This window comes from Muscardinus avellanarius (genome assembly GCF_963383645.1).
Source record: "Muscardinus avellanarius genome assembly, chromosome: 5".
NCBI classification, from domain to species: Eukaryota; Metazoa; Chordata; class Mammalia; order Rodentia; family Gliridae; genus Muscardinus; species Muscardinus avellanarius.
The window spans coordinates 61,522,740-61,540,547 of NC_137790.1; the positions used below are offsets into that span (position 1 = coordinate 61,522,740).

General features: G+C 41.3%; 1 protein-coding gene across 1 annotated transcript in view; it reads left to right on the plus strand.

Moving 5' to 3' along the window:
- The window catches only part of PLCXD2 (phosphatidylinositol specific phospholipase C X domain containing 2), a gene marked incomplete at both ends in the record, with an annotated part of 57,152 nt that overhangs the window by 30,441 nt on the left and 8,903 nt on the right, over positions 1 to 17,808 (plus strand). Inside the window, one exon of the mRNA XM_080696041.1 lies at positions 10,891 to 11,351. Coding sequence (XP_080552167.1) covers positions 10,891 to 11,351 — 461 coding nt within the window. The remainder of the gene's footprint in view (positions 1 to 10,890; positions 11,352 to 17,808) is intronic.

Consider the following 17,808-nt stretch of genomic DNA (forward strand, 5'->3'; position numbering starts at 1 on the left):
TGGAGAGGTCCAGTGGGAAACCATGTTAGAGGGATTAAGAGATATGCCAGTAAAATAAAACACAAGCACAGGGTCAGATGTGTGGCCCATGCAAGCCAGGAGGCTCAGCCTTGGGCAGGGTTTCCCAGATCTGTTAATTACCACTCCTACCCCAGGATTCTTTTTAGACATTTCTACCCTGATCACATACCTCCTATGAAATTTTAATAGTACAGATATACTGTATAACTATTTATTTACTGGATTTATGTACTGGAGGTACACTAAACATAGAAGGGTAAGATTATTTTACCCCCCAAGAACCAGATTTTGTGATGTCATTGCCTAGGAGCACAGATACCCAAAATATTGTGAGGAAACCCAGCTAAGAAGGGTGGGTTCAGTGAACCAAACTGGAGGGCCTAAAGAGCTTCAAAATGCTCTCTCTAATATGCAGAAGCTAGGGAGATAATGGGCCATAGGAGGAAAGCTAGACAAAGGAGAAACTATAGATAAGCAAATAAGGCGACCTAACTGAGGGGGATGGGAGGGGGGAAGAGGGAAATTCCCTAATGTACATTTACAAACATATCTATCTGTAAGCCAAACATAAAAAGGAGGGGGGGATGGGGTAAGAATGGGAAGGGCTAATTGGGTGATGTGTACATGTCTGCCTCTACCATCTTATACTCCATTAAGATGTACAACTACAGTGCACCAATAACATTTTTTTTTAATTAAAAGTAAAAACTGAGAGGACTCATCAACACAGAGTCATGCCAATGGGAAACAGGGACAGAGAATTTCTTAAACATGTAAGGTTAGGAGTTCTTTGCATGTGGTCACCATCAACCTCCTTGCATGTCACGCAGATATGTGGTAAAGAAGTTTCTCTCTTTCTCACAGCTTTAGTTAACTCTGGATCCCTTTCTCCTTCCACAGTGGAATCCATGGTGGCTTTGAGTATGGCCACCATGTTTTCTGAAATGCTGTTGTGCTGCAATGCAACGTACCATTTCAGAGTGGATGGTCTGAATTCTTTGTATTTAAAAGTCAGGTTCCCAAAAAAACTCACTTTAACTTCTTTGTAATTGAGTTTAGAAAATGGCTACAACTCTAATTTGCAAGAAATAGGTAATGAATGTGCTTTAATTAAAAACTGCCGTGTGTTCACTTGAGATCTCTAATCCCTGAATAACAAAGCGGAGAAAGAACCAAGCAGCAATTGGTGTTCCAGATAAAGAGCACACTGGTGTCCCTGGAACTCACAAGGCCAGCGCATTTTCTCATCCCTGACCTCTTAGATTGTCTTGTACCCCGATGCTGTCCTCAAGGAAATAGCTATGACATTGAACAAAAATCTTGTTAGCCTCTGTCCTCCCACTTAAATCTTTCTTCCCTCCTGATTATGCCACCCAGTGACTTTATTCTGAACTTTGTAACCCAGCACACATCCCAAAGGCCCTAATTAATATTAAGCAACCTCATCTAATCACCTCCTAGAAGATACAGCAAGGAAAGCAAGGTCTCCCAATATTTTTTTCTCCACTAACAATCTGTGCTTACTTATTTGTTCAAAGGGGCCATTCCTGGAACAAAGGAATGATGAGGAAAACACCTACCCAGATATGAGGAACATAGTCTACCACAAAAGTATTTCAAGACTGAAAGGGCTAACAGAGAAACCAGAGAAGGCAGGGCCCAGAAGTCAAAGAGTTTGTTAGGGAGGGATGATCTTGTATGAATGGTGGTGGTGTCACGCCTGGGAATGCAAGGGAATTGTCTGGGAAAAGTGTTTGTCTGTTTTGTTGCCTATTTTATTTTTATATTTTAATATAATTTTGTTGGTACATTATAGTCTCATAGCATAATGTAGTCATAGTGTTAGTAACATACATGCACACAGCACTTGGTGGGCTTTCCCTGGCTCCCTCCTCCCTCCCCCTTCCCCACACAGGATATTGAGATTGATATTGGTATTCTAATATATGTGCATGAAGTCACTGGAAGTGTTCACTTCATTAATGCTCCCTCTCCCCCCTCCCATAGACATCTTCCTGGCTACACTGGGGTTTCTTCTCTATTATCTGAAGTCCCTCTGGTCTCCTGATTACTCCCTAGCTCCTGTATATGAGAGAAAACATATGACCCTTTACTTTGTGACTGGTTAATCTCACTTAACAAAACATTCTCCAGGTCCATACATTTTCCGGAAAAATAACATAACTTTGTTTTTCTTTGTTGCTGAGGAGAATTCCATTGTGTGTATATCCCATAATTTTGTAATTCATTCATTGCTGCTGGACAACTAGGTTGGTTCCATAATGTGTCTATTATGAATTATGCTGCTATAAGTATGGATATGCCTGTATCAATATAATATTCTGATTTTAATTATTTTGAAAAGATACTCAGGAGTGGTATAGCTGAATAATATGGTGGATTCATTCCCAATTTTCTGAGAAACCTTCCTCCAGCACTGATCTCCATAGCTGCTGCACTAATCTGTAATCCCACTGACAGCATATGAGAGTTCCTATTTCCCCATATCCTTGCCAGCTTATATTGTTGTTTGAGCTCTTGATTGCCATTCTAATTGGGGTTAGATGGAATCTTGGCGTAGTTTTGATTTGCATATCACTGATTGCTAATGGTGTTAGACATTTTCTCATGTATGTATTGGTCATTTGTATTTCCTCTTTTGTTAAGTGTCTATTTAGTTCAATTGCCCATTTTTTAATTCGGTTATTAGTCTTTTAGTATTAAGTCTTTTAATTAATTGGTATATTCTAGATATTAGTTTTCTATCAGAGGAATAGCTATCAAAGATCTTCCATTCTGTAGGCTTTCTCTTTAGACTCTTATTTCCTTTGATGAGCAGAAACTTTTTAGTTTATTGCCATCCCATTTATTAGTCTTGTTTTAATTTCCTGAGCTTTGTGGGGGGATCTATTGAGGAATTTCTACTTGTGCCTATACATGGGAATGTTGCACCTATACCACCTTATAGTAATTTTAAATGTCTTTTGTCTAATTTCCTGGTCTTTGAACCATGCCGTTTTTATTACTATAGCTCTGTAATATAAATTGAAGTCAGGAATTGTAATGATCCTACATGTTTCTTATTGCTGAAAATTGTCTATCCAAGAGCATGGGAGATCTTTCCGTCTTCTAAGATCTTCAATTTATTTCTTTAGTGTTTTATAATTTTCATTTTAGAGGCCTTTTACTTCATTGGTTAAATTTATTCCTAGTTATTTTATTGTTTTGGGGGTTCCTGTGAATGGAATTGTTTTCTGAATTTCTTTTTCAGTGGATTCATAAACATTTATGTAAAAAAAAACACTGCAAAAAATCAGAATAGAAGACACTTACCTCAACATTATAAAGATAATATACAATAGACCCAAAGCCAACATCATATTGAATGAGGAAAGACTACAATAATTCTCTTTAAAATAAAAAAAGACAAGGATGCCCACTATCACCACTCCTTTTCAATACAGTACTCGAGGCTCTAGCCAGAGCAATACGGCAAGAGAAGGAAATCAAATGAATTCAAATAGGAAAAGAAAAACTGGAATTATCTCTATTTGTAGATGGCATGATCCTATACTTAGAAGACCCAAAAAACTCAACCAAAAGACTTTTAGAGCTGATTAACAAATTTAGCAAAGTTGTGGGATATATAATCAATCTGAGGGACTTTTAAACTACTCCAAAGAGATTCTTACTCAGCACATCTGAATGGGTCTGGCTTTTTATAAAAGCGCTCTCTGCGCACGCTCTCTCTCTCTCTCTCTCTCTCTCTCTCTCAAGTGATCATAATGTACATCAAAGCTTAAAATAGCTGTGCTAGATTACAAAGTGCTTCTACATCTAGTCCAGAGATTCATATACATACAGAAAAGAAAATGAAAGAATGTTAATGCCTGCTTATGGTTCAAGAAAATAGAAAGAGACAAGAATAGTGAATGCAAAAATAAAAAGATTGAAGGAAAGTATGTTTCTAGAAACTGGAGAGGAAGGAGGAGAAGAGGAGACCACCTCTTTTAAGGATTAACTTAGTCCTAGGAGTTTAGAAATTTAAGAGGGACTTATATGTCCATATTTCTTGCTATTTATGGAATGGTCTTGAAAAGATAGCAAGTTCCCCACAGAGAGAATTCTGAAAACAGTTATCTAATTTTTGATACAAATTGTCTCCTAAAACCTTATTGAGTTTACTCTATAAATAAGTACTCTTGGAGTTTGCTGTTAGTTAAAAAATGTGTTAGAAAATGCCATGTTGATATATTTGTTTGCATCTTGGGGCTATACATATTATTTGAGATACAGAGAGATAACATGCTTTAGCAGTGATCCTAACAACTTTCAGGCAGTTATAATTTAAAATTATACAAGCCGGGCGTGGTGGCGCACGCTTGTAATCCCAGTGTTCAGGAGGCTGAGACCGGAGGATCGCAGTTTGCGGACAGCCTCAGCTACTTAGTGAGGCCCTCTGCAACTCAGTGAGACTCGGTTTCAAAATAAAGAATAAAAAATAGGGCAGGGGCTGTAGCTTGGAGGTTGCATCCCCAGACCCGCAAAAAAATAAAATTAAATTATATAGGTGAAAAAGGCAACTGGATGACCCACTATTTAGCTAAAGGATGAGGTAACGTCAGTACTGGGCTCTCAAATTGGGGGGAAATACAGAATTCCAACTGCAATGAGGCAGAGGAAAAGTAGGTCAGAAAGAAAATCAAATGTTAAGATTTTAGAGGTAGGTGATGACAATGCTTAGTCTATGTTCAACAAAGTAAAGGCTAAACTGTCATCTGAGCATCAACAAGTAAGGTGGAGAGGAACAGTAAATCAGGTATAGAAAAAAGGCAATCTCTCAGACTCTTGGCATTAAGGATAAGGAGTCTTTATTGATTAGTCAAATGTCACCAGCCCATCACCCTGTGGCATCCGACTAATCAAGAATGTCTCATAATAATAATAATGATAGTTCAGCACTTACTGTGTGTTAGCACTGTTCCAAACACTTTGCATACACTTCCATGTTCACAACAATTTCATGACAATACATACCGTTGTGCCCACTTTATAAATGAGAAAAGAGACATAGAGTAAGCAACTTATTCAATACAGATTGTAAATTCTGGGGGAAGGTATAAATAAATTTGGGGTGAGAAAATATTTCACAAAAAGTTCCAGCAAAAAGAGAGTGAGCAGAGTCCAGAGATAAACCTGCCAATCTGTATATATTGCACCCCCTGGATGCCAGGCTACCTGGAGTGAAAGGAAAAAGTTTGAACACACCAGAGACCACCTTGTAGCCAAGAGATTTATTGGAGGGGCCGGTATGAAAGGAAGAAAGAGAGACAGACAGACAAACAGACAGACGGGGAGAGAAAGAAGAAGCCAGGAAGAGAGGGAGCGCGTGCTGGGATCAGGGTTATATAGGGGCTTGGGGTACAGATTGGGGGCTAATAGGCTAGGAGAAATCCCCTTTGAACTAACTGGCTAGAGTCCCACGGGTGGGGGTCGTGCGGCCAGGTAATTGGCTCGGGGTGAGTGGGGAATGTCCCTTTCACTGATTGGCCAAGGGCACCAGGAGGGGACAGATCTCCCAGGTAAGTGACCAGGTGCAGTCAGAGGGGGAATGGTAGCTTAACTGGTCAGATCACAGGGCCTTTCGGAAAACTTGGCTTATGGGGGTGGGGGTTCTGGAGTAAGAACATTAATCTAACATGGAGGACCTGGTGTGAGATGGGTTTGAGATAGGCACTGGATCCAGAGGAAAGAGTTCTAGTTCCCAGCATTTATATTTTGAACCTAATTTCAGAGGCAGGAGAAAAAGTGTCATAATCAAAGATATATCTTAAGCTCACTATGAAGGTATGAACAAGTTAGAGAGAGACTGGAGTGAAAGGATTGAGGTTCTTTTAGTCCAGATATTCTGACAGGTAGTGAGGAGTAGCCATTGAAGATCAAGAGAAGAGACAAGTTTGATATATGTTAAAAGGTCAAGTGTAAAGTTTGGATGATCAGGGAAGAGGGAAGGGAAGAATTAAATAAAAATCAAGATCTCATGACTAAGTTACTGGGTGAACTGTCAGTTAAAATTCAGGAGAAGTGCTCTATGGGGATGATGAAGGCAATGTGAGCAGCTGGACCATGGAAGTGTATAATTTGTTCTCTGTGTGGGCTACTGGGTGGAGGACCCTTGCAGGAAGGCAGAACTTAGAAGAGTCCGGGGGAGAAAGGAAACTTCTAGTGTCACCTACGTAATGACACTGTGTTTAACTAGAAAGAGTGTGGAATCTCAGAAGTATGAAAAGGAAGAAAATAGAGAACAGAGCCTTGGAAAACTTTTGTATTGTGGGAAGAGAAGGAGGAAGAGGAGCAAACATAGGAGACAGAAGGAGAGAGGTGAAGGAAACTTAGGAACACCCAGAAATATGTAGCCATTTCATTGGGCACAAAGGAATGGAAGGTTCCAGAAAAGAGCTGACTTGGAAAACCCTCAAGGAAGCCAAGAAGAATAAAACCATTCTAATCAACCATTTGTTGATTAGAAGATGGTCAGGATCAAGAGTCACCATAGCAGGCAGGAGATGGATTTAGATGGTGAGGAGAGATTAGGCCACAACAAAGGGAAGAATGCACATTTAAAATGGTAGCTACAGGAAGGAGAGGAAGACAGCAGTGTTGAGGGTAAGCCCGATGAAGGAAAGTTTTTTTGTTTGTTTTAAGGTAAAAGAAACCATTTTAATCTATTTTAGACAGAGACACAGGAGACACAGAGACAGACAAGTGAATGTGTGTGGGCATTGCTAGGTAGTCATAATTAAAATACTTTCAGTGGCAGGAAATCCCAGGGAATGAGGTCCTAATGTGTTTTCTGACCTTACATTAAACAAACTGGAATTCAGGGAAGAACTGCTGTCCCCAGCAACGCCCCTGCAACAGTTCTTTCAGAGAATTAGGCAAGGACCAGTGAGCAGAGGCTTTGGGGGTGGGGAGGGTTGTTTGTTTGGTTTTTCCTCTCCTTAGTACTGCATGCATTTAGTTACTATATCCAAGGACAGAGGGAGTAATTGCATTTGTTATAAAGTCTCTTTAAAGAGTAAAATAACTTAAGCCGGGCATGGTGGTGCACGCTTGTGTTCCCAGCATTTGGGAGGCTGAGACTCAGAGGATCGCGGTTCACGGACAGCCTCAGCTACTTAGGCTCTCCGCAACTCAGACCCTGAGTTTATTTTGAGACCCTGTTTCAAAATAAAGACTAAAAATTGGGTAGGGGGAGTAGCTCGGAGGTCAAATACCCCTGGGTTCTATCCCTAAACCCGTAAAAAAAAAAAAAAAAAAAAAAAGTAAAATAACTTCCATGGGATGAAAAGAAGAGAGGAAATTTTGATAGTGAATTGGGTTGTAAAATATCAGAAGTGTGTGCTGTGTGAGTGTGTGTGTTTTACTGAGGATTTGAACCCAGGGGCATTCTACCTCTGAGCTATACTCCCATTTCTAATTTTTTTTCATAAAGTTGCAGAGGACCTCACTAAATTGCTGAGGCTTCCCACAAACCTGCAATCCTCCTATCTCAGCCTCCTAACTCCTGGGCCATCATGCCCAGCTTAGGAGTTTTTATAAGAACTACCTGTAAATTGTCCTACATGTATGTGTGAGAGAGAAGGGCATTTTTTTTCTTTTCTTGTAACAATTTTTTATTGAACATAAATAGTATACATTTAAACTATATTTGGTGCCCTCTTCCTCCCCGCCCCCATTTTCCCTTCCCCCCTCCCACCAATGGTTGTCCAGGTTAACCATGTCATATTCATAATTTTACACATGTTCAGATGTAGACCCTCATTAATCAAGATCAGCCTTCCTCCTCTCCTATCTTTCCATTCAAACTTTGCTGATATTTCCCCTCCATTTTGAAGAGAAGGGCATTTTGAACCTGTTCATTCATGATGGTGCAAAATCTGTCTAGAAAAATATTAAGTAGAAAACCAAAAATATTGATATTGACTACTGAATTATGGCAGCTCTTGATTGCTACTGGCCTAGATAGGACAACTATTAAAACACTCAGCCAACAATCTCTCCACTGTCTTGTCCTTTAAGCAGTGGGAAGTGGATACAGACCACAGGATGTCTGAAAAGGTAAAATGGGCCAGAGAAATGAAAAGGGAGCAAAGAGTTAAAGAGAAGCTCGTGTTCACAGGGATGCGCCTGTCATCTGCCTTCCTGCAGCGGGCTGGGCACCCTGTGTGTCCCTGTGAGTTCAGAAGTGGCCCCGGGGGTCCCATCGCTGTCACATTTCTGCTCAGTCCTCAGACTCAGAGAGAAGCGTTAGGTTGTTAGCACATCTCCCTCCGGAGTTGAAACTGGGCTCAGCACCAGCAAGCGATCACCGGTGGGGATTTGACTCTTCTCCATGCTTGGATAATGGCTATTCCCTGATGCCCAGGATGAATTAAGTTCAATATGTGCCTTGCGCTATATTGCACACTGCATCCCGAACAGCTAAGCTGCTGATACAATTTAAAAAGGAGAGAGAACTGGCTGTTCACCATCTATACATAAAGTATTCATAATAAATCTCTCAATGAGGAGGTATAAAAAATCTCCTGTTTCTATATAGCTGAAGGAAGCAGAGCATTAGGCAGGACCCAGGGAGTCTCATTAACAGTGATAACCAATGTGAAAAATCCAGAGGGACTCGCTCCACATTTCTATTAGTAATGGCATTTTTTTTTTACTTGAAATATGCTGGTAATTTTCTCAGTTGCAAAATTCAATTTGCCTAAGGATTAATAAATATGCTTTTTCTTAATACTTACTGAATCTCTTCCATGTTCTAGATGCTATATAAAAATAGGACATCCTTTGTCGCCTATTTTCTTCTCTTTATTTCTGAAATGATAAAAAGAGTAAAGCCTGCACAAAATGATTTACCTTCAAGAGCATGGAGATAATAAAATGCAAAACAGAGTTATGTAAAATCCTATCTCATGTATGAAGTTTCTAGTCTGCCATTCAGTAAAATGGGGAGCTGGTGACAATGAATTAATATGAATACAAAAATTTTGGCTTAATAAGGGGGGTAAGTCTGAGATGGGAGGATAGTGGTCGTGGACAGTCTCAGCTACGTAGTGAGGCCCTTGCAACTCAGTGAGACCCTGTTTCAAAATAAAGAATAAAAAGATAGGGCTGGAAGTGTAGCTCAGAGGTAAAATATCCCTGGGTTCCATCCCAGTACCGCAGGGGGTGGGGGGAGAAAAAAAAATATATATATATATATATATATTGTGGTAGTGGTTAAGAACAATGTTAATAGTGTCAGAACAAGGGCATCTTCCTCCTAGATTTTGTAGGCAAAGTGCAGCCACCTCTATGTTGTCCCCAGCCTCAGTGCAGTCACAGAACTAACCCAACTAGCCTGCCACATGAGCTAGTGGATAATAAAGCAACAGTGGCTGACACTGAATGGACAGCAATGAAGAACTGGAAAGTACTTATTAAAGATATTCACCTAAAAGTGGTTACTATTGAAATGTTTTCTCATTATAGTTTAAGATGTGCCTAACAAGATAATCGTAGTGCCTAGGAGGATACATCTTCTTTTTATTTAATTATTTATTTATTTACTTACTTATGTGTGGGAGGGTACTAAGGATTGAATCCAGGAGAAGTCTACCTCCAAGCTACACCCCAGCCCTATTTTATTTTATTATTTTATTTTATTTTATTTTATTTTATTTTTAAACAGGGTCTCCAAATAGGAGGGCCTGGCTAAGTTCCTGAAGCAGCTGCAAACATGCAGTCCTCCTATCTCAGCCTCCCACTAGAATTAATGATGTGCACCACCATGCCTGGTACCTACCTTCTTCTTTAAGGTAGAGGAACAAACTTGCAGTTGGACATTTTAATAGCAATATAAGTCCATCAAGATATGAATTTAAAAAGAGGACAATATCACTAACCTGTGTTGAGACCATCAAAATGTCTATCTGATCTGTCAAAAAATCATTCCTACTGACTCAATTGTTAAAATAGTAAAATATTACATATACTTACTATTTAAGTTTTTTTAATATGTATTTTAAAGGCACAAAAAGAACTGAGCATGGTGACACAGGCCTATAATTCCAGTACTTGGGAGGCTGAGACAGGATGATCGCAGGTCATCCTCAACAATTTAGCAAGACCCTCAGCAATTTAGCAAAACCCTTTTTCAAAATAAAGAAAAAATAGGCTCAGAGGCAGAAGCCCCCCAGGTATCAGTCCCCACTACCAAAACAAAACAAAACAAAAAGGTAAGTTTTTTTTTTTTAACTCTGCATTTCCTAGAATGAACTGCCTGTGCCTGTGTAATTGAGATAGACGCAGTGTGTTCGTGCCCTTTGTTTCAGTGACAGCATGTATAAAGTGCACAAGTCCCTGTTAAGCTTTCTTCATTGAGTGGTGCCTAAGCAACCTCCACTTTGTCTCTCTTCTGATATTCTTTAGCAAAACCATCTTTGTTTTCCAAACATGTGAGTCTATTTCTTCACAACAGCTCTCTTGAAATGAAATTACCAGATTAAATGGTATGAATGTATGAAAGCTACTGTTTCCAAGCATATTTCTAAGTAGCTTTCCAAAGAGTATTTACTAATTTACCTTCCAGTAGCAGTATGTGAGAATTATCATATTATGCTGGGCTTAACAAGTTGCTAATAAGACAACATAAGTTGTATTTGTGTTTATTGCTTTCCCAGCAGGCTTGGAAATTTTTGCAAGCGTTCTTTCACGATACTTTTGTATATTTGGTTCTCCATTTCTGTTATTTTTGTTTTCTTATCAATTGGCTCTGTGTTCCTAGCTCCTGTCTCACCCATTTTCTTCCTATTTTATTGCTTTGTCCAGGCTCCCATGATTCATTCAGCTACTGGGTAGACGAAAAGTCCCCAGTGGGGCCTGACCAAACCCCAGCTATCAAACGCCTGGCCAGGATCTCCTTGGTGAAGAAGCTAATGAAGAAATGGTCCGTGACTCAGAACCTGACCTTCCGTGAACAGCTGGAAGCTGGGATCCGCTACTTTGACCTGCGTGTGTCTTCCAAGCCTGGGGATACCGACCAGGAGATCTACTTCATCCACGGACTTTTTGGCATCAAGGTCTGGGATGGGTTGATGGAGATTGACTCGTTCCTTTCACAGCACCCCCAAGAGATTATCTTCCTTGATTTCAACCACTTCTACGCCATGGATGAGTCCCATCACAAATGCCTGGTTCTCCGCATCCAGGAGGCCTTTGGAAACAAGTTGTGTCCAGCCTGCAGTGTAGAAAGCATGACCCTGCAGTCCCTGTGGGAGAAGAAGTACCAGGTAGGAGGGAAGGAGGGATGAGCTTCTGAGGGCGGGAACAGAACTCTATCTGCTCAGCCCCAGGTTCAAAGGCTAGAAGGTGTGGGTTGTTCTAAATATTAAACATATGCAGACTGGTTTCTGAGCTCCAGGATTGCTTCAATGGCCCTGGACCCTGACACACTGAGATCGACACCTGCCAAATATTTGGAGCTTGTAGGATAATTTGTTTGACATCTAAATTGACTGATGGGTCTGGCCAGAACCAGTCCAAAGCAAAGTTGTGAAATGGACCAGTTCTGGGCCATTGGCCATCATCATTCTAAGATCTGTTACAAATGCCCCTCTGTGTCCCCTCAGATAATCCTTGCCACGGAACTGACTGACTAGGAACAGTATTCGCTGACAAAGGCATGTGAAATCACTCATCAGAGGAGTGTTAATATTTTAAGAGGCCCTCATTGTAAATTTGGTTCATAGAGAGAGAATTAAGGAAGGAAGAACCTGATAAGGATGGGGGGATGCTAAGAGAACATTTACCATTGCTGCTTAAATGAAAAGGAATCTCTAAACCTAGGTCCAGGAGGGGCATGCTCATGGATAGGAATATAGTGCACACATATACTCCACTCAGATCCCAAAGGATGGATGAAGGATGCTAATAGCAGAGAAGACCTTTGGGAAACAGCAGTTTCCAATTTAAATGCTCTTAAAAAAAAAAAAAAAAAACAAGCCAGGCGTGGTGGAGCATGCTTGTAATTCCCACACTTGGGAGGCGGAGACAGGAGGATCACTCAGGTTCGCACTGGCTTAAGAGACCCTATTTCCAAATAAAAATATAAAAATAGGTCTGGGAGTGTAACCCGGAGGTAGAAGGGTTTTCAGGAACCCCAGTACCATCAAAACAAACAAACAACAACAAAAACAAGTATCTGTTATTCAAATTTCCTTGCTTTCCCAAGATTTTAAACAAAATATTTTAAAACAGAAGATAGATTTTTAACTCAGGAATAACACTTAATTTAAAATAAGTTGGAGCCAGGTGTGGTGGCACACACCTGTAATCCCAGTACTCGGGAGGCTAAGACAAGAGGATTGCAGGTTCAAGGCAAACCTCAGCAATTTAGTGAGATTCTTAGCAACCTTGCAAGACACTGTTTCAAAACAAACGAAACAAAATAGAAAGGCCTAGAGGTGTAACAGAGGTAGAATGCACCTGGATTAAACCACCAGTACCACAATGAAATAAAAAAATTACATAAAGATTATTTATTTGAAAATATTTATTGAATACCAAGTATGTACCAAGCACCATCCTACTGATTTTGGGTGAATCAGTAAATAAAACAAAGATTCTTGCCCTAATAGACCTTTCATTCAAATGAACAGAGAGAGATTATAGAATAGAGATAATAAATGCACCATATACATTACTAGAAAGCAACAAGAGCTGTAGACAAGGAAAGATCCAGTGTGGTCTAAGTGGAACCAGGGCTCTGTGGATGAGAGAGTTGGTTAACATTTTTTTTTTTTTTTTGTGGTACTGGGATGGAACCCAGGGGCCTTCTGCCTCAGTACTACTCCTCCAGACCTATTTTATATTTTATTTGGAAACAGAGTCTCACTAAGTTGCTGAGAGCCTCACTAAGCTGCTGAGGCTGGCTTTGAACCTGTGCGATCCTCCTGTCTTAGCCTCTCAAGTACTGGGATTACAAGTGTGCGCCACCACACCCAGCTATTGGTTGCCATTTTACACAAGTTGAACAGGGCAGCCATACACAGGGGAATTGTACTTCCAAGCTACACCCCTCCCAGCCCTATTATTTTAGACCTTTAATTTTTTTTTTTTTTTTGAAGGTCTGGGGATGGAACCCAGGGGCATTCAACCTCCGAGCTACACCCTCTGCCCTGTTTTTTATTCTTTATTTTGAAACCGGGTCTCACTGAGTTGCAGAGGGCCTCACTAGGTAGCTGAGGCTGTCCGCGAACCGCGATCCTCCGGTCTCAGCCTCCCGAATGCTGGGATTACAAGCGTGCGCCACCACGCCCGGCCATAGACCTTTTATTTTTGAAACACGGTCTCACTGAGTCTGAGTTGCAAAGGGCCTCACGAAGTAGCTGAGGCTGTCTACGAACCACTGTCCTCCAGCCTCCCAAATGCTGAGATTACAAGCCTGCACCACCACATGCAACATTTAAGGGAGTAAACCACGTGCATATCTGGGAACAAGGAAAGCAGCCAGCACAGAGGCCTAAGGCAGAAGCATCCCTGGCATCTTAGTTCAGAGAGGGAAAGATTCAGGAAATCCAGGGTTGGTGGGACTGTGAGCAGGTGAAGGCAGGGCAGCAGGAAGAGGTCAGAGCAAGTCAGTGGGCTTGTAGGGAGTCTGAGCACAGTGTGCAAGCGTGTAGCCTGCTGTAGCCTTTTTGGTTTGGTTTTGTTTTTGTGGTACTGGGGTTTGGGCATTCTACCACTGAGCTATGCCCCCAGCCCTATTTTTTATTCTTTGTTTTGAAATGGGATCTCACTAAGTTGCGAAAGGCCTCGCTAAATAGTTGAGGCGGCTGTGAACTAGCAATCCTCCTGTCTCGGTCTCCCAAGTACTGGGATTACCAGCGTGCACCACCATACCTGGCCTGATGTATATTTTCATGGGATCCCTCTGATTCCTGGGCTGGGGCCGTGAGGGGTAAGGGAAGTGGGCAGGAGTAGGGAAAACAAGGAGGAAACTGAGAGGCAAGTGGTTATATTTTGAATCTATCGAAAGGTAGAGCCAACAGAGATTCCTAATGGATAGGATTCCAGGAATGAAAGAAAGTAAAATTCAAGGATGACTCCAGGTTCAGTCTGAGTAACGGAAGTACCAGGTGGTTCGGCACACCACTCCAGTAAAATTACCAGTGTCTTTAACTCCACAGAGGCTCAGTGAGTACCCTTATTATTTGTTAAAATAGGTCTATACCACTTTTCCTCACTAAAACTTTTGTGAGGGATATTTATCACATTGCTTCCCTCAGACCTAAGTTTTTTATCTGGTCATACTCACAGGTCTAACCAATACATAAAGATTTTATTCCCAATGGAGTTTTTCTCTTACATCATTAGATAATAGAAACAACAACAATACTAACATTTATTAAACCCTAACGATGTGCTAGGTGGCTGGATTCACTCATTTCATCTGCTCCACGGCGCTGTGAGATAGGTACCTTCTTCCTCTCCCCATGGCCAGCCGCCGTCCAAGGGCTGTGCGGCACCTTATTAATGCCTGGTTTTAATGCATCGCAGCTTTCCACCACTGCTGTCATGCGCTGCTCTTAAAACGATTTCTCTTTATTAATAAGGCTCTATTAGAAGAGGTTTCAGAGTGTTTCTGGAATGGTAAAAAAAGAAATGGTTATTTAATATGGGGATTCATGTAAGGTTACATTTTAGTTTTGATAAAATGTTATGGTGTTGTATCTAGATAGTATTCTAGATAGTATGCTGACATATTGCATGCTACACTGATTAGAAATCTGCAGGAATAAGGAATATCCACAGAAGAAGAGATAGTATGGACAGTGAATTTCTAACAGCAGTATGATAATCTATCTTCGTGTTTTATGTATGAGATAAATTAACTGGGTCATTCAACTACAAAGACCCCTGAACTTATGAAGGAAAGAGGCTATGATGACAAGTCAGAGAAAGGAGAGTGCCACCAGTTTAAATCCTAAGATCCAGCCGGGCGTGGTGGCGCATGCTTGTAATCCCAGCGTTCGGGAGGCTGAGACCAGAGGATCGCTGTTCGCGGACAGCCTCAGCTACCTAGTGAGGCCCTCTGCAACTCAGTGAGACCTGGTTTCAAAATAAAGAATAAAAAATAGGGCAGGGGGTCTAGCTCAGAGGTCGAATGCCTCTGGGTTCCACCCCCAGACCTGCAAAAAAATAAAGTAAAAAACCCCAAGATCCCCTAGGCTTCCTCCTTCCCTGTGTTATTTGTGTCCTGTCTTTTCTTACCAACTGCAACAAGAGATCTCAAGGAGAGTGGCCAGGCATCTCTCCCCGAGCTGGAGCAATGCCATGCTTTAAATATGCTTAGACTTTAAATATTCATTATGTAATGAGTGGCCTTGCATGTAACCCCCTGCGTATTTTATTACTGCAACTTAATATCAAGAAGTACACTGCCATCCATCCAATTTCATTTTCTTAACATGCAATTACATCACAAATCACAGGTGTCCATTTGTACACTAGCACATATGGGTTTTGAAAGTACATAGGAGTTAGATCTCATGTGCATTTTGGCAGTCTTTAGAATCTTAAGGAGAAGGGAAGACTACATAACTACTGGAATATAATGCAATTTATTTGCAACTATAAAATAAGACTGTCTCAAATGTTATGTATGATATAAAAGACAGAATTTTGTAATAAATATGTTGAAAGTAGAACATAGCACAAATCTGCCAGAGGCCCCCAGTGAAGGAACAATCAGAGTGAGAGGTGGTCAATCAAGGACTAGGTCTTAAAGGAAATGGCATTTTTAATCTGTCTCAGGAGAAAAACTAAATGTGAGCTGCTGCGCTGGAGGGAAGAGGTTTTCAGAGAAGAAATGAGCAGCGTGAGGTGGGAGGAAGCTGTGAAACACAGGCCCTGAGCGAGTGCCACCAGGAATCCTGTAGAATGTGCCCAATTGCTGGGCCTGTCTTCCACTGTCTGTGGACGTTTCCCCATAAATCCCAGATCAGGCTGTTCGAGCAGGCTCTCAAGGAAAGGCACAAAGCCCCTTTCATCTAACGCATACTCTGCACCTTTTCAAGGTTGAGCAAAGTACAGCGCTGTCTCTTCTGCCCAGACACTTGCCTGGGGGCCAGGTATCATGGGAGACCATGTGGCAGACGCGTCAAGGGGCTGCAGGGCTGTGTAGCCTCCTGCCTCTCCCAAGACCCACCGCCCCCAAGCAGCTCTCCTCCCAGACTCCAGCCTTCCAAGCTCTCCAATTATACCTCCAGGAGGAAATCCTCCCAGATCTCCCAGGCAATCTACTTACCATGAGCCTGTGATTAACCTCATTAACACACGTGTTTACCACAGACATCATTAGCAGTCAGCATTACTCCAAACCATTAAAAACAACAAGCCAGCCACGACCCTGCTTGGTACATGCAGCCTGGCACTCCTTGGCTCTGAGCCCCCAGGAGCAGTTAGTCAGCATCCAGTCACCAGCTAAATGCGTGCAGGAAACAAGACCTCAGCGCTGCTCCGGGTCTGGGTGCTGAAGGATTACACTCCAGGGCAGCTATTCGAGGATTGTGGTGCAGGTGCTTGGGCATGCCTCCAGGACGAGGTCACTAGTGAGAAAAGACTTCTCTAGAACCCCACAAAACCGAGCTCTGAACTGGGACAATTGGAATAGCAATTCCCTGCCCCACAGCAGCCTCCCAGAAACTAATTAATGCTGTGGATGTGGCTTGCTAATTATTTTCAAAATTACCATCATCCTGAGTGGTCCCACTGGAGGCCCTGAAGTCTTCCCCGACTCAAGTGGTGCGTTCCCTTCCTCTCCTGGGAAGCGTGATTTCATTCAGTGTCAGCGCACACAATTGAAAATTTGTGTACTCACAAATTAGCTCAATGTGTTTATCTAAACTCTGAGAACTAAGTGTCAATTTTGTGAATACAGAAAACGTAACTGCTAGGTCATCTGAGCCAACTCAACCTGAGTTTTCAGCCTGATGTCCAAAGATTGCCCAGGGGTGTGGATGGATAAATGGCATGTGTAACAAGATGGAATTTGAATGGTGGAATATTTCACATTCTTTTTTAACTAACCTTTAACTGAAAACTCATATACCCGTCAGTTATGAGTACAGGCAGCAGTGTAAGCTAGATGTGTTACTTTATCCTCATAGATATATTTATACCAAATTTCAGCTACTGCGGCTATCTTAAAATATCATTTATGCTCATCACTAATGCACAGTGGTGGAACATACAGCAAAATAATTTTATTTAGTAATTTTTATCATGAGGCATATATATTCATTATTAAGAATGTATGCATTCGGGAGGCTGAGACCAGAGGATTGTGGTTCGTGGACAGCTTCAGCTACTTAGTGAGGCCCTCCGTAACTTAGTGAGACCCTGTTTCAAAATAAAGAATAAAAAATAGGGCAGGGGGTATAGCTCAGAGGTAGAATGCCCCTGGGTTCCATCCCCAGACCCGCAAAAAAAAAAAAAAAAAAAAAAAGAATTTATTATAGGTATATTTCTATATCATTGATTTGGTTTGTAATTTTATATATTTTATTTTATACATTTTTAATTTTTTGTGATACTGGGGATTGAACCCAGGGGCATTCTACCTCTGATCTACACTCCAAGCCTTATTTTTTATTCTTTATTTTTGAAACAGGGTCTCACTAAGTTGTAGAGTGCCTCACTCAGTAGCTGAGGCTGGCTTCGAACCTGTGTGATCCTTCTGTCTCA